Genomic DNA, 17,920 nt, shown 5'->3' with positions numbered 1-17,920 from the left:
GAAAACAATAAATAAGATTAATACCTTATATACATACACATGTGTTGATATCCATAATGTATAATACTCACTCATTAAATACAGACATATATATACATAGAGATGGACTGGACTATCCAAGTCAAGTGAATACATTCATTATTGATTAGTAATTAATGCATTTGTTCATCGTATTTTTATTTTACCGACCTCTTTAAATAGAAACACATTGGTTTTCTGTCTGTTCCAGCTCCAACAGGAAGTTTTCTATGTTATTTAATCTAAATATTTGAACATGTAGGAATCCCTGTGCATCGTTTCTTCAAAGCCGTGACACTAACACTAACTTCAGGACACTTTACATATGCACGACTTGATGCCGTTCTGTGCTTCGAAGTTAACGCTGCGTTGCGTTTGTGCGTCTATGTCCTGCTATAAATATCCTGGGTAAAGAAACGGGCTCATTTAGCTGCCAACAGAAGCTGCTGTATAAATGTACGACCACCTGTTGATGTGACACGTCGAGCTCTGAGCTCCAAACCACATGTCCTGTCTTGTAACTTTATTTCCTCTCTGGCAGCTTGTTGTCGGTGAAGAGTGGGAAGTGTGTGTATGAAGTCACCAGCAGCAACAACTGTTATGTAACGTCACAGATAGATCATCTCACACAGTCGGTTACTTCGACTGCTGCGGCCTGAATCTGTGTTGTTGATATTATTATTACTGCAGCCAATAGTTAAATTTAGTCCTCCAGCTTTTTTTTTTTTTTCCACAAGGAGATGTTTTGTTTTGGAGCCCGGAGTTACTAACACGGTAATATTACCCAGACGTCTTGTGATGCAGGCGACGAGTCACGGATCGTTAGTGTTCACAGTGAACACATTAAAGGGATACACCAAAAACAATTTTTCTCGTGTCTTGCCTCACTCCCGAGTCCATGACCAGCAGATAGACACCATCCTTTCGACTGTGCGTGCAGTAACAAGGGAGATAGAGCCGTACCGCCCGTAATTAGCTTAGCTCAAACGCTGGAAGTGTATGGGTAGTGTTAGCCTGCCTCCACCTAAAGTCGCTAATTAGCTAAGCTCAAACGCTGGAAGTGTATGGGTAGTGTTAGCCTGCCTCCACCTAAAAGTCGCTAATTAGCTTAGCTCAAACACTGGAAGTGTATAGGTAGTGTTAGCCTGCCTCCTACCCGAGCTGAAATCAGCAGTCAGAAGCTGGTTTCATTTCAGCTCTAAACTCTGTAAATATATCACTTTATCCACATTTCAAACATGTTTAGGAGAGAAAGTAGCCGTTTAGATCAGCAGTGTGTCGTTAATTTGTCTAAATACCAGCTGTTTACAATTTTGTTCGGACGAATTCGGCGCTACTCAAACTAGCCGTTGTGACCGACGCACTTCCGGTTACTTTCACAAAATAAAACACCCGTTGCCCTTTACATACAGAAAACCATGACCATAGAATTTGTGCTTTTACTTTGAAATAGGAAGCTAACTACCCTCGACGTAGCTAGCTTGAACCAAAATAAAGCGTCTTTGCTTGAACCCTCCGTTTTGACCGATCTCGTCCCGTTAGCGGCATTTGACCGCTCAAGATGCCTTACCGGAGAGTTTTGTCAGCTCTGAGACGAAGATCGGCCCGCCGGTTTCCGTTTAGAGTTGCTGAAGAGTTTCTCTGATGACTTTAGGTGGAGGCAGGCTAACACTACCCATACACTTCCAGTGTTTCAGCTAAGCTAATTAGTGACTTTAGGTGGAGGCAGGCTAACACTACCCATACACTTCCAGTGTTTGAGCTAAGCTAATTAGCGACTTTAGGTGGAGGCAGGCTAACACTACCCATACACTTCCAGTGTTTGAGCTAAGCTAATTAGTGACTTTAGGTGGAGGCAGGCTAACACTACCCATACACTTCCAGTGTTTGAGCTAAGCTAATTACGGCGATACGGCTCTATCTCCATGGTTACTGCACGCACAGTGGAAAGGATGGTGTCTATCTGCTGGTCATGGACTCATGAGTGAGGCAAGACAAGAAGAAAAAAAAGTTGGCGTTTTTTGCTTTTCAAATCCTTCACTTCTTCACTTTTCCCTCCTTCTCTCCAGGTCCCGAGTTATTTCACCGATGCAGAGCGACGGTCTGTGATGGACGCCGCTCAGATCGCAGGTCTCAACTGCCTACGACTAATGAACGAGACCACAGCAGGTACGTCACGTGTTTTTATTGGAACAAGAATCAGATCAATATGAACATGAACAGAGGCAAAAACAAAAGTCCAGGGCTGACCTCAAGATATATGAGACATGGAAATAAAGAAAAAACATGATGAAACATTAAACAGACCTGTATAAAACCAGCAAACACAGAAAGAAAGAAGGAAATTAGAAAAGAAACTACGTAAGTTACTGTTTCCTCCATTATAACACCGTTACCGTTACTGACATTAAAATACTCCGTTACTTGACTCAAGAAGTCCCGTCACTAAATAAAACACCCGTACGTTATGCTGTATACACATTTTATTTTCAGTCCATCAAGCCGTTTATCTGGAACTAACCAACTCGGTATCCGTCCGCCTCTTCCACACACCTCACTCTACTGAGCTGAGCACCTGAACCAAATCATATTTAATGAGGAAGAAAGATTATAAATAAATAAAAAAAACACTGCTGTGATTAAAAATTGGGATTATTCCACCAATTTTGATTTCTAAACTCTTCCTAAGTTTAAAAAGTAGTGTTGTGTTGTTTTAAAATGAATATGAACTTGTTTTCTTTGGTCTGAAAACACCAGAACTTTGTTGTTATTTTGACCTGTTGCCATTTTCTGCAAATAAATAAATGCTCTAAATGACAATATTTTTATTTCCAATTTGGGGAAAAAAATTTGTCAGTAGGTTATAGAATGAAACTAAAGTGTTCATTTTACTCAAACACACATAGCTATGAATAGTAAAACCAGAGGAACTGATCATTTTGAAGTGGTCTCTTCATTTTTTCCAGAGCTGTATATTTTTTTTATTCCTGAAATTCACTGTTGTGTTTCCTGCTGCATTGATGCATCCACACAACACTAACACACACTAACACACACCCTGCCTGTTTCCCTCAGTGACTCTGGCGTACGGCATCTACAAGCAGGACCTGCCGGCGCCGGAGGAGAAGCCCCGGATGGTGGTGTTCGTGGACGTCGGCCACTCCGGTTACCAGGTGTCGGTGTGCGCCTTCAACAAGGGGAAGCTGAAGGTGAATGAATGAGGCCATGAATAATTTGTGTCCACTTGGAAAAGAAGAACAACACACGGCATTAACATGGTTGTTAATCACTGGTTCATGGTTTAGGACTTAGAGGGAATGTATTTATTATTCAAACGTTTTTTATAAACCAGGAGGAAAACCTCGGGGCGCTTTGCTTCACAGCTGCTTTTACAAACTCTGACTTTGACCTGTTGAAATGTGATTAAATACATGCAAATAATATATAAATATATATGATACAGTAGAGTATAGTAAATATTTATCCACACTAGTTAGTTACAGCTAATTTTAGTTAAAGTTATTTGTATCAGTTTCTTTCTTTTTTCTTTCTTTATTCTTTATTTGAATATGTGACAAAGAAAACAACCAAGAAACAATCTAACCACAAACAACATAATATATATATATGAGTATATGAGTGGGAAGAAGTATGAGTTTATATAATCCCACCCCTTAATTACAATACTGTCTTTTCTCTTTTTAGCTTCCTGGTTACTCTATATATCCATATATCTACTGTATATATATCACAGAATATTATTTTTTATTTCAAACACCAAATTGCAAAGACTAAAGTTAAAACAAATGTGTATTTTTGTGGTTGGTGTCAAAATATGGAAATCCTTAACAGTTGAAGAACAAAGCTGTACAATTATTTCACAGTTTAAGAGGATGTAAAAGCAAAAAAATAGGAGAATATTATAAAAACATGTGTAATGAAAAAGACAAGTAAATCGGTTAATTTTTGTTTTGTTTTGTTTTAAGAAAGGAGCAGGTATTATAAATTCTCTTCATCCTGCCTCTTTTTAATCCCAGGTTTGAAATGAAATGAAATGAAATGAAAATGAATGATTAATAATCCACTCCCCCACCAGGTCCTGGCCACGGCGTTCGACTCGGAGCTCGGGGGGAAGGACTTTGACGACATCCTGGTCAACTACTTCTGCGAGGAGTTTGGGAAGAAGTACAAGCTGGACGTGAAGTCGAAGCCGCGGGCGCTGGTCCGACTGCACCAGGAGTGTGAGAAGCTGAAGAAGCTGATGAGCGCCAACTCCTCCGACCTGCCGCTCAACATCGAGTGCTTCATGAACGACATCGACGTCTCCGGCAAACTCAACAGGTGAGTTAAAGGATAATTGCCGTTTTTTTTTACAACCTGGACCTTATTTCTACCATAAAATCCGATCATTTCCTCCCCCAGATAACTTTGTTTTTTTTTTTAGTTTTTATTATGGATCCCCATTAGTCCTCACCTTGGTAAGGACTATTCTTCCTGGGGTCCAGACACTCATATATGACAATCAAAACATAATACAATAACTTACAGAATTAGATAAATGACAAACAACAAAATGGTGTCGTTACAAGTGGTTGTGATGAAATGAGCTGCAGCCGAGAGCCGCGTATATCCGTATAATGGAGTCTACAGGGCAGCAGAATGCAGCCTCTAAATACAGGGAATCCAATCTTAGGAAAATTAAGACCCTTAAAAAGTATTAAAAAGTCTTTTCACAACTTTATAAAGTCTTAAATATTGAAGGTTTTTTTTCTGAATTAGCTGTCCAAGAGTTTGAGTCCTAAAAAACATTGCGGAAGTGTGTGAATTTATTCGTTTTATTAAAAAACAAAGATGAACCGGTTCATGAAAAAGAAAAGAAGATTGCTCCACTCTCAATAAAACAAAAACAACAATGTTTTTTTTTTGATAAACTTTGCCTTTGATTTATTATTTTTGACTTTTTTGAATTCTGTTGTATCATAGTGGTCTATAGAGTCTTTATCACAAACTAGAACTGTTAAGTTAAAAGTGTCACCGATATAAATGGTAACAGCTTGAAGCGGCGGTGAGGTATTAAAAAATGTTGAAAAGGTCTTGAAAAAGTCTTAAAAAGGTTTTAAAATTAACTTCAAGATTCCTGTATAAACCCTGAAATAACACATTATCTGCAGAGAAACTCCTTCATTTCACCAATATTTAGTTCTGATAGGCTAGTGCTATTCCCCTCTGAGTCCGGGGTTAGCTGTTATCAACATCCGGGGTCTGTAGGTTGACCTACTGACCTCTGACCTGGATGATGTCATCTCTGAGCGCCGCGCAGCTCATTCTGATAATAATCATTCTGCTTCGGCATTCGGGTCCATTTTTATCTCAACTAGCCGGAGCTTTAGTGAGTCCAGGTTGAGGAGAGGAAGCCTGAGGAAGCTGAACTTCATCCAGCTGCTCATTTTGTTCTGACAAGTCAGAAACACGCAGAAACGAACCGTAGCATTAGCATTAGCAACAAGCCGCGCGGCGCTCAGAGATGACATCATCCAGGTCAGTAGGTCAACCTACAGACCCCGGATGTTGATAACAGCTAACCCCGGACTCAGAGGGGAATAGCACTAGCCTATCAGAACTAAATATTGGTGAAATGAAGGAGTTTCTCTGCAGATAACCCTAAAGAAGTTTAAATATTTCCATGTTTGTCTATTCTGGGTCACATTAGTTAGTTAGTCATCACATTTCAGGCCAAAGGTGAAGTGTTGGTGTTTTTACTGTTCTCCAATGTAAAAATGGGTCACGTTTGACCCTTAACATTATTCAAGGCTTAAAGCCATCTGCCTGTTGGTTGCCAGTGAATTAAATAAATAATGTGTTACATAAACATTTTTAATTTTAATAATAATAATAATACATTTTATTTGTAGGCGCCTTTCTAAACACTCAAGGACACCGTACATTCGTTAAAAACAGTGCAACACATTTCACTCCCCAATTTCTTTTTGTGCCCCCAAATAGTTTACTTTAGGCGCGTTGCTCCTTGGGAAAAATGTTATGGTAGAGCCCTCGCTACCGCAGATGCTCAATAAAATGCTCCTGCGACACTTCATTGTGCTTTATTGAATGTATTTTCAACTACAAACAAGCCCAACACGCAACTTATATATTGCAATCAATTTCTAATTTTCTGACTCCGCATTTCTTTTGTACGTTTTTTATTTGTCATGATAGGTCTTAAATTTAAATTCATCCATAATGGTCAGGGTTTCCGCTACATGTAATTGATCGTGGCGCACCGCCACGGCAAAATAAAAGCCGCCACACCTTCAGAATGATGATTGTTTATTTATTTATTTTTTTTAATGTTAAAACAATGTAAAGCAGGGTTTCCACTAGGGGTTGCACAGACTAGTCCCCTGCTCCACAATGACGTTTTGAGCTTGACGTCGACTAGTTGCTGATCATGTAACAGTAGGCTACAAGAGTAGCGGCTTGAAACAACAGCTGAGTGCGCTGAATGAAAAAAATACGAGCGCCGTCAAGCTGGATAGAACGAGCGCTACCAGACAGGAAGTCAGGCACAGAAAAGGCGAGAGAATCCGGTCAATTTTCAAAATAAAATAAATGATGATTAAGTTTGCTTGTCCGTCTATAAATATTTGTCAGTTGCGTCTGCACACAAGACACATCCATAGGCTACATACAGCGCTAGAGACAGACCTGTGTGTGTGGAAAACCGAGCAGCTACAGACGGGTCGATGTTTGACCGGCGTGGAGAGAGAGAGCAGGAGAAACTGCCGCTTCCGCGGGCAGTGTGTCCAGGCTGCCGGCAATTAAAAAAAAAAAAAAAACTCCGCTCATGTCGACAGCTTTACGTCGCGCACAACAACAACAGCAGCAACCAGGAGAAACTAAAACTGTGAGTGAAACTGTGAGTGAGCAGGACTGTGATGGTGACGAGGCCTGTGTGTCGTTTTCCTCCCTAATAGGCTATATGCCCAGCTGGCTAAAATCCAGGAAGTAGTGGTACTTCCTGGTTGGTACTGCCTGAATTTCAGCCAGCTCCTTTATTTCCTGTTGTACATGATTGGCCAAACTGATTAATCCCGGTGTGTCTGACCTCAAAACAATAATCAGACACACCTGGCTGGCTGAAATTCAGAAAGTACCAACCAGGAAGTACCACTACTTCCTGGTTTTTAGCCAGCTGGGCATATAGCCTATTGTTTAATGAACAGTAGCCTAGCTACAGTATTTTCTTTTGCACCTGTATATGTTACAAAAAAACAAACTGATTTACAGTTTGTTGTTTATAAAGCTGCTGTTCTGTGGACTCATTTCTGTGCGTGAGCTGTCAGTCAGTGAATACAGATTGTTGCAGAGCTTTTCCCTCCTCCTGGGATTTTAGTTATGATGGGAAAAATATGAATGATGTCATCAGCGACTAGTCGACGATCCGGTCTCGCGCGCACCCCCCCCCCCCCCCAGTCGATCAGACCACCCTCGCCGCCACTCTTTAAAAAAATCCTGGAGGAAACACTGATGGTCTTAAAAAGGTCTTAAAAAGTCTTACATTTGAGCTGGTGAAACCTGCAGAGACCCTGGGAGGGAGGAAGGAAGGAGGGATGGAGAGACAGAAGGAAGGGAGGAAAGAAGGACCGTTCGAAACAGATTGGGTCAGTTTGATCCAGAAGGACGACAGAAGGTTTAAAAAAAAACAAAAAACAGAAGATCAACAGGTCTGATGTATAAAAATCACGGATGAGACTATTTCTGGATTTTATCTGTGACGTTGTTGTAGCTTCGTATTAACCAGTGAAAGTGAGATGAAATTAGAAACTGTAGAATTTGCCTGTCACGTCTTTGCTTTCTGTGCCCGTGTGTGTGTGTGTGTGTGTGTGTTTCTCTGTGTGTGTGTGTGTGTCTATTAATAACGTGTGACCGTGTGTTTCGTCAGAGGTCACTTCGAGGAGATGTGTGCGGGGCTTCTGGCCAAAGTCGAGGGTCCCCTGCGCAGCGTCATGGAACAAGCCAGTGAGTTCATCCGACTCTCCGACAGCAGCTGGAATATCCCCGCGCACACACACACACACACACACACACACACACACACACACACACACACACACACACACACACACACACACACACACACACACAACTCACTGAGTTACACGGCTTAATTTCACAACACTATGAATGTGTAAAATCAAATATAGTCAAAATATAATTACATAACATATTATACACACACAATATGTTAATTATCTATTAATATATGATCAATTTTTAATCCCCCAGGGGAAATATAATAATACTAAATGTTTAAAGGGATAGTTCAACATTTTTGGCAAATTGGCCCATTGCCATAATAATCCCTATAGTCATAGCAGTAGGTTCGTTACCTTTAATTGTCGGTGCAAGCTATTTTTAGAACGGCGGAGCAGAGCCGTGAGCTGCTCAGAGCTACGCTACGGAGGCTCATTATGGGATTTTTCTTGGTTTCCCTCATCAAACTCATCAAATACACAATCCAACAACTCCACAACGCTCTGGTGGACAAGTTGTGAGCTGCACATTCACCACGCTATGAGATAATAACACAACGTTACCACACAGAGTTGTTTTAGAGGGAAATACAGAGACTGTTGATGAAAAATCAGAGGTTTTGCATGAATTTCCGTCTAAAACAACTCTGTGTGGTAACGTTGTGTTATTATCTCATAGCGTGGTGAATGTGCAGCTCACAACTTGTCCACCAGAGCGTTGTGGAGTTGTTGGATTGTGTATTTGATGAGTTTGATGAGTTTGAAACCAAGAAATCCCATAATGAGCCTCCGTAGTGTAGCTCTGAGCAGCTCATGGCTCTGCTCCGCCGTTCTAAAAACAGCTTGCACCGACAATTAAAGGTAACGAACCTACTGCTATGACTATAGGGGTTATGGCAATGGGCCAATTTGCCTAAATGTTGAACTCTCCCTTTTAATGTTAATAAACCGTGGGGTTTTATACCACAATTAATCGTGAAATCCCGTCTGCTGACACAGCTTACGTGCTTCCTCTGATCCCCTCCACAATTTCTCTTTTTAACTCTTGATCCTGCACTAATTTATAAAAAGTAAAATGTAAAACTCCTTTAGTCTGTTTGTTTCATGTGTTTCTAACGGTCTGTTTCATCTGTTTCTCCGTCTGTTTCTCGGTCTGTTTCTCCGTGTCCAGAGCTGAAGAAGGAGGACGTCTACGCCGTGGAGATCGTCGGCGGCGCCTCCAGAATCCCGGCCATCAAGGAGCGAATCAGCAAATTCTTTGGCAAAGAGCTGAGCACCACGCTGAACGCCGACGAGGCGGTGGCCCGAGGCTGCGCTCTGCAGGTACGGCCTCACCTGTCAGGACCCGATCGGAGAAACACACACACAGACACACACACACACACACACATAGACACACACCTGCACACCTGCACATCCACACATGGACTCAAATGCGAAAAAAAAAACACAACATTGAGTTTTGGTAACTCTGTATTTTGTCTCTGCAGTGCGCCATCTTGTCACCGGCGTTCAAAGTCAGAGAGTTTTCCATCACAGACGTCGTCCCGTACCCGATCTCCCTAAAGTGGAACTCAGCTGCAGAAGAAGGACTCAGGTACGATCAATCAATCTATTAATCTATCGATTGATTAAACGCCTCACACAGTGAAAACATCAGGCTTCACACGCTGCTTTACTGTAAATATGAATTTATTGTCATTTATACCGGTGGTGCAAACAAAATTAGAGTTGCAAGCCCCATGGGATTAAAAGAGACAGTGAAGGTTAAGAAAACACACACACAACAAACTACAATAAAAAGTAAAAGTAAACTGGTAAAAAAAAAAAGAAATCAGAGCACAGGGTTCCTACGCAAGTTTGGAAAGTATGGAAAAGTATGAAATTTGATTTTATACATTTCCAGGTCTGGAAATGTATGGAAAATGGAAACTATTGTATGGAAATATATTTATCTTAATACTTATCTGGGTTATTTGGGTTAATTATTTTGTATGTGCTATTGTACCTCGCTACATTCACATTCATGGAAATTATTTGGTTACATAATGGCATACGCATTCAGAATAATGAAAACAAATGATTAATTGCATTTTTTATTTACATGATACACATCTATTTACTCAAATATCACAAATTATTAGAATTTTTTTTACCAAGAAGTCTGGAAATTAGGGTCTGGAAAAAGTATGGAATTTGGAAATTTCAAATGTGTAGGAACCCTGAGAGCAGTTTGTTTTTAAAATTATGAATTTATTAATATGAGAGTAAATGAAAAGCAGTGTTGTGCCTGAACGATTGTTCATGAACTCGTTCATATTTTGGGCGAACGTGAACTGAACGGACTGTATTTCCTCTTGATGAACGTTATTGCGAACGCGTTCATTCTGGCGTTTGTGAACGGCGTGACTTTGTTCAGGAGTGAATCAGATTTCCATAGAGTCTTCCAGGTTAAAAAAACAGCTAAAACACACTGTAAACAGGCGTTAATATAACTAATACTACTGGTTAAAACTGCTAAAATAATAGCTGTCTGTGGTTCGATATGGGCTGAGCAGTGTTGCTTTTGGCAGGCATTTTAGATTTAGTCTCAGTCTTAGTCTTTTGGACTAAAATACTTACTAGTTTTAGTCAATTTTAGTCATTTCTATATGTGATAGTTTTAGTCTAGTTTTAGTTGACGAAAAATCGAAAAGGTTTTAGTCTGGTTTTAGTCAGTTTTAGTAAAAATAGTCTTTTAACAAATTAATTCAATAAGTAGGCTATTGGAGATTGCTATTGGGCAGAAACCTTTTATCTCCATATTTCAACTTTTCAACTTCAACTTATGAACTGAACTGGTTCATTTTAAAATTTGTGAACTGAACTTTGAACTAGTTCATGTAGAAAATGAACTTTCCCAACACTGATTAAAAGTCTGAGCAGAAGTGCAGAGATTAAAGGTTGTTGTTTCCAGGCCACACCTGCCTGTTCTCACAGTATTTGCAGGTTTTTATCAGACGAATGCATCTGATAAATACCTGCAGGATTCTCTGCCACACCTGCACACACACACAGACACACACACACACACACACACGGCCCATTTGTACCAATGCAAACCCTTCAGCTGCGTCACATTTAACCAAACTGTTTCCAGACCTCGGGCTGCTGCTCAGCTCTGGTTGGATAAAAGTTTTGAGTCATGGAGAACAGAAGCGTATTGCATTCACCTTAAGAAAAAAAAATATTTAAAAAAATCGGTTTTTCAGGGTTATATATTTTTTCTGACTTAACGAGATTTCAAAATCCTGCGAGAAGCTCCCACCTGCACAAGTAACCTAACGTGAGGACTGATTTCAAAATAAAGGTGCTCCATCACACTGCTCTGATATTCTCTGAAGTGGAGTTCTGTGACAACAGGTCGTCTCCTTTCAATATCAATCTGAATTTACAGGAAACACATTGAAAAAATGATAAATTAGTATTTGTTTTTTTATTGAAAATCTACATCACCTTGCAAACTATGCAACTGAAACGGTTTTGGAAGGTCACCTTTATTTTGAAATCAGTGTAGCACAAAAAGAGCATATAGTACATATCATGGATCTAAAAGATATAATAGATGGAGGAGCTTCTCGCAGGATTTTGAAACCTCGATAAGTCAGAAAAATAAATGATTCTGAAAACCAGGGAAAAAAATTATTCTGCCGAAAAACAGACAAAATTCCTCTGAAAATAGAATGCAATACTCTTCCGTAATGGAGAGACTTTTAGTCGACGTTTAACAAACTGTTGGTATTAATCTGAGTTGTAATGTTGTGTTGATGAAACTCTGTTGTTTTTGTTGTTTCCTCAGTGATTGTGAAGTTTTCCCAAAGAACCATCCGGCTCCCTTCTCCAAAGTTTTAACCTTCTACCGGAAAGAGCCGTTCACCCTCGACGCGTACTACAACAACCCCAAGGAGCTGCCCTTCCCCAGCGACGCCATTGGTTCGTTCTCCTTTTAATTAATAAAACCTGGAAAAAAAAGATTTAAAACAAACAGGAGGTTTATAATATCTAAATATGTTCTCTGGATCTTTAGTTTGTTATCAATTGTTTGCATTACAAGCCTCCCAAAGAGTCCAGTGATAAAGTAAAAGTTAATCTTTAACTCTGGCATCATGCTCCTAGAAGTTAGTTAATTTTCCCTTAAAGTTAAAAGACATGTTTTCAGGAATCATCCAACTCTAATCATCTCATCTCATCTCATGTTTTCCTCCAATTTCCTATCGCAAAATCCCGAGCAAAATTTTTATAAATGTGGCAAAAAGGAAAATGCGTATTTGTTCGCGTTTTACATCCACTACAGTTCAGAAAGAAAGACGACGGGGCGCAATGACGTCATAAACGTGACGACAAAGTGGGAAACTAACGGGAAAAAGGAAAAGAAGGTAAAGAAGAAAGAAGATGATGGAGAGTTGCGGTTGCTATAACAACGGCCGTCCTCCACGCCCATGTCATTGTTTGTGCTCGTAACTTGTTCGCGAAACTGTTTCCATCATCGCACTAAAGCACTATATAGGCTTTTTTGCCTTTATTTGACAGCACATAGTGAGATAGACAGGAAAGGGGGAGGCAGAGAGAGGGGGAATGACATGCAGGAAAGGTCTGCCCGATGCGGGAATCGAACCGAGGACGCCTGCGTTGAGGACTGTAGCCTCTACATGGGACGGCCGCTTTAACCACTGCGCCACGCACCGCCCCGAAATGTTCATTAAAATTAGTGAAAAACGTGAAACATGAGTTTCTGTTTGATGAGATGAAGATGTTTCCTGCAACATGTTGGTAGTTTTTATTCTCCTCACTGACATCGGTTTTCTTCCTCCTCTTTCTTCTCCTTCCTCCCTCCTCCTCCTCTTCTTTCTCTTTCTTATCTTCATCTTCTTTCCTCCTCCTCTTCTTTCTCTTTCTTATCTTCATCTTCTTTCCTCCTCCTCCTCCTCCTCCTCCTCCAGGTCAGTTCCTGGTCCAGAACGTGGTTCCTCAGGCGTCCGGTGAGAGTGCCAAGGTGAAGGTGAAGGTTCGCGTCAACGTCCACGGCGTCTTCAGCGTGTCCAGCGCCTCGTTGGTGGAGGTGGTGAAGACGGTGGAGGGGGAGGAGCCCATGGAGACGGAGCAGACGGCCAAGGAGGAGGAGGTGACTGGGAATGAATGAATGAATGAATGAATGAACAGGGTGTCCGCGGGGTCTTGAAAAGTATTAAAGGGTGATAAATCAATCTCAGGAAAATTAAGACCCTTAAAAAGTATTAAAAAGTCTTTTCACGACTTTATAAAGTCTTAAATATTGAAGGTATTTTTTCTGAATTAGCTGTCCAAGAGTTTGAGTCCTAAAAAACATTGCGGAAGTGTGTGAATTTATTCATTTTTATTAAAAAACAAAGATGAACCAGTACATAAAAAAGAAAAGAAGATTGCTCCACTCTCAAAAAAACAAAAACAACAATGTTTTTGTTTTGATAAACTTTGCCTTTTATTTATTATCCCAGCCTTTTTTTTTTAATTCTGTTGTATCATAGTGGTCTATAGTCTTTATTACAAAAACTAAAACTGTTAGTTAAAAGTGTCACTGATGTAAATGGTTACAGCTTGAAGTGGCGGTGAGGTATTGAAAAATGTTGAGAAGGTCTTGAAAAAGTCTTAAAAAGGTATTAAAATTAACTTCAAGATTCTTGTATATACCCTGATGAATGAATGAATGTTTTATTTTCATGTCATTCCACCACTGTGGCCCATCCCATATGAGATTACAAGACACATTTAATGACAAATACAAAAAACAAAGACTAGACCGTCCTTCCTGTTGGTGTTACCTGCTGCCACACAGGTGTGACACATAAATAAACTATTTAAAATTACTTTCAGTACTCAACTATCGCTCTTCGTCTCATTGCCCAAGCCTTTTCAAGAAATAAAGAAAATGCAAAAATATTCAAATGAAAAAGAAGTTTTAGCTTCTCAGCATCGTCCAACCACACAAATTCGTTATTTGGATCTACTTAAAGCAGAAGTAAGCGATATTTTTGTGTTAATCTAAGTCTTAAATAGTTGTATCTTCCGACAGCAATCACTTCTATAGAGTGTTTGGTCTGAAACACGGGTCTGTCAGTCACTCTGCTCTGCTCTGAGCCCAGGAGAAAACTTTCCTTGTATCCTACAAGTTTTATCCAATGAGGAGAGAGAACGGCATAAAGGGGCAGTCCTCTCTGTGTGTGCAGCCAAGGGATGCGCCTGAATGTGGTGACGTAGGGACGAGGACTGTCATGGTGCGTTCAAGGAAACTCGTAACTCGTGTTTTTCCGACCTGTGAAGTGGTACCAGTTCGATCTGGTACGACTTCACGGGTCAGAAGTTACGAGTGGCCGTTATAGTGACTTTCACAGGTAAAACAGGTCGGAGAAACACGAGTGGGTTGCCTGGAACGCTACAAAGTCGTAAGTCGTGACTTGAAGCTGTAATTTACGGTTTCAAAAGCCTGCCTGGAACGCAGCATTAGCCAAAACCACCGGATCGCTTACTTCTGCTTTAACTAAACAGTTTTTGTCTCATAGAATCATAGAAAGGACAGTAGAACACAAAATGAATTTCATTCTCCACCTCTTGGATGTCACATAAATTACAAACTCTATCGTCTTCTGCTGTGCCGACGCATCAGCCTGTCTCCATATGAAGACCAAGTTTACCAGCTCTCAATATGAAGCACACAGGGATCTTTTCCTTTTAGACAAATTATACAAAACATAGTTTTCTGGGCCATATACCTGTTTTATTTCACAGTAAGTACGCAGTTTTGGTTTACCCCAAATATCTAATGCCCATCTATCTTTACTTTGTTGAAAAATAATTTATTTTAATACGTTAATCTCAACTTTCTCTTTGTTATAATAACGGTCTTCATATCCAGCTCTCAGAGCAAGATATATACGATATATACGAGGTGTGTGTGTGTGTGTGTCTGCTTGTTTGTCCGACCACACCTTCAGTTTTAATCGTCGATCGGTCATCACTGTGGAATCTAGATTTCTTGCCTCAACAAGCTTCAGACGCATCGAGTTTTTTTTTTATTTAATTCCCTCTGATGCCTCTTTGTCATTTTCTTCAGTTTCTTATTATTAACGGTTATTAAGTGTTGCTCTTTTTAATACATAATTACTACTCTTCATCTGAGTAAATGTGACACTAAATGCCACGAGAATTAAATAACGTCAAATCAATCAATCATTCACCTGCAACGACTTGTGAGAGGTTTAAAAAAAAAAAAGAAGATAATTGAGACTGAGCCCAAAAGGTTTTAATTCAGTTTCAGTGATAAAAGGCGGCAACATGAACAACAAAATACCAGCGTGACAAGTTCTTACTGATGTGTTTTTGGTGTTTCTCAGTGATATTTGATTGACTTTAAAGATATAAAATAAAGTAATCAGAACAGTAACTTGATTAAGCTACTTTTAAAAGGAGTAATCAGTAGTTTAAATGTTCCTCCAGAGTAATTTGCCCAACGCTGCTTCTAGATCCTTGTTTTTAACTCCATGCATCATCAAAACATTATGTGTTTGAGACCAAATCTTTGTTCTTGTTTGTGTCATTTTAAGACTACAGGCTACATTTACTTGCATAATGATTTGCATAATGGTGGAAACACAGATGACACTTGGCCACAGGAACCTTTTAGTCCCTAAAAAAGAAGTTATAGGAACTAGAAGCTCCTGGAACTTTAGGTAGAAAAGCACCTTAAAGACCCCCTAAACCAAAAATGTCCCTTTTTGAAATTATTAACATGTCCATTTAGTGTGTGGGCTCTGCTACAAGGCATTTCAGGAGCAAAATTGCTTATCCACGCCATAATGATTCATTTGCATACTCATGAATATTCATAGAATCTGGATTTTTCAATGAGAGAGAAATAGTAGACCTGTTTTTAGCCTCTTTGGGAGCTTTTTTAAACAACTTTTTTGTGGGAAAGCAATTTTAATCAAAAAATAGACACAGCAGAGCATTTTTACAAATTTTAAAATGCCTCTTGAGGGGGACTTTAATATACTATTTATTAACGAACCTTGTGTTTTGTTGTCTTGTGTCAGAACAAAATGCAGGTGGATCAGGAGGATCAGAAAGCTCACTCTGGAGACGGAGACAAGAAACCAGAGGCCGAGGAGATGGAGGTAACTTTGAGCTCTACTCAGTTATATAATAATGATATTAAACATGTGGAGTTATTAAATAATAACCAAGAAAATGGAAACTTTGAAAAGCCTGATAACCAAGAAAAGAAGTTCCAGTGAAAGTTAAATGTGGAGAAACAACACAACATGACACAACCAGGTCAACAAACTCCTGTGATGAGTGTTTCAGTGGTTTTGATGTTTTCATCTAAACTAACAAAAGAAGCCAGTGTTGTTGACACGCCTCTGCATTAAGGTTAACATGATGATGTCATGTGTGTTGTCCTGACACGTCTTCATGGAGCGTTTTAACAAACTGAGGAAACAACATGGAAAAATAATGAAATTTAAGTTTTATATGGGAGTATAAACAGAACTGAATACATGAAAACAGAACAGCAGCGCTCAGGAAACGTTAAATATATCTAAACCAATCTTCTTATCAATAGATTTATCTATAGCAATGAGACGATAGGTTGTATTAAAGGGATACGCCAACATTTTTTTTTCTTGTCCTGGCTCACTCCCGAGTCCATGACCAGCAGATAGACACCATCCTTTCCACTGTGCGTGCAGTAACAAGGGAGATAGAGCCGTATCGCCGCTAATTAGCTTAGCTCAAACACTGGAAATGTATGGGTAGTGTTAGCCTGCCTCCACCTAAAGTCGCTAATTAGCTTAGCTCAAACACTGGAAGTGTATGGGTAGTGTTAGCCTGCCTCCACCTAAAGTCATCAGAGAAACTCTTCAGCAACTCTAAAGGGAAACCGGCGGGCCGATCTTCGTCTCAGAGCTGACAAAACTCTCCGGTAAGGCATCTTGAGCGGTCAAATGCCGCTAACGGGACGAGATCGGTCAAAACGGAGGGTTCAAGCAAAGACGCTTTATTTTGGTTCAAGCTAGCTACATCGAGGGTAGGTTAGCTTCCTATTTCAAAGTAAAAGCACAAATTCTATCGTCATGGTTTTCTGTATGTAAAGGGCAACGGGTGTTTTATTTTGTGAAAGTAACAGGAAGTGCGTTGGTCACAACGGCTAGCTTGAGTAGCGCCGAATTCGTCCGAACAAAATAGTAACCAGCTGGTATTTAGACAAATTAACGACACACTGCTGATCTAAACAGCTACTTTCTCACCTAAACATGTTTGAAATGTGGATAAAGTGATATATTTACAGAGTTTAGAGCTAAAATGAAATCAGCTTCTGACTGCTGATTTCGGCTCGGGTAGGAGGCAGGCTAACACTACCCATACACTTCCAGTGTTTGAGCTAAGCTAATTAGCGACTTTAGGTGGGGGTAGGCTAACACTACCCATACACTTCCAGCGTTTGAGCTAAGCTAATTAGCGACTTTAGGTGGAGGCAGGCTAACACTACCTATACACTTCCAGCGTTTGAGCTAAGCTAATTAGCGACTTTAGGTGGAGGCAGGCTAACACTACCCATACACTTCCAGCGTTTGAGCTAAGCTAATTAGCGACTTTAGGTGGAGGCAGGCTAACACTACCCATACACTTCCAGCGTTTGAGCTAAGCTAATTAGCGACTTTAGGTGGAGGCAGGCTAACACTACCCATACACTTCCAGTGTTTGAGCTAAGCTAATTACGGGCGATACGGCTCTATCTCCCTTGTTACTGCACGCACAGTCGAAAGGATGGTGTCTATCTGCTGGTCATGGACTCG

At 40.1% G+C, this 17,920-nt stretch overlaps 1 protein-coding gene and 1 long non-coding RNA gene across 2 annotated transcripts in view; one reads left to right on the top strand and one right to left on the bottom strand.

Moving 5' to 3' along the window:
* The window catches only part of LOC146973998 (uncharacterized), a 127,042-nt gene that overhangs the window by 87,633 nt on the left and 21,489 nt on the right, over window positions 1–17,920 (bottom strand). The gene's annotated exons all lie outside the window — the stretch shown is intronic.
* LOC146973999 (heat shock 70 kDa protein 4-like) overlaps window positions 1–17,920 on the top strand; it is a 32,180-nt gene that overhangs the window by 6,211 nt on the left and 8,049 nt on the right. The window contains exons 5-13 of the mRNA XM_085796982.1: window positions 2,088–2,187; window positions 3,094–3,227; window positions 4,115–4,359; window positions 7,961–8,037; window positions 9,223–9,374; window positions 9,542–9,648; window positions 11,890–12,023; window positions 13,031–13,212; window positions 16,157–16,237. Coding sequence (XP_085653108.1) covers window positions 2,088–2,187; window positions 3,094–3,227; window positions 4,115–4,359; window positions 7,961–8,037; window positions 9,223–9,374; window positions 9,542–9,648; window positions 11,890–12,023; window positions 13,031–13,212; window positions 16,157–16,237 — 1,212 coding nt within the window. The remainder of the gene's footprint in view (window positions 1–2,087; window positions 2,188–3,093; window positions 3,228–4,114; window positions 4,360–7,960; window positions 8,038–9,222; window positions 9,375–9,541; window positions 9,649–11,889; window positions 12,024–13,030; window positions 13,213–16,156; window positions 16,238–17,920) is intronic.

The sequence above is a fragment of the Trachurus japonicus genome, chromosome 14, assembly GCF_045865225.1.
Source record: "Trachurus japonicus isolate A0001 chromosome 14, Traja_1.0".
Taxonomy (NCBI): domain Eukaryota; kingdom Metazoa; phylum Chordata; class Actinopteri; order Carangiformes; family Carangidae; genus Trachurus; species Trachurus japonicus.
Note: the sequence above shows the minus strand (reverse complement) of the source record. Positions and strands in the feature narration are given on the sequence as shown.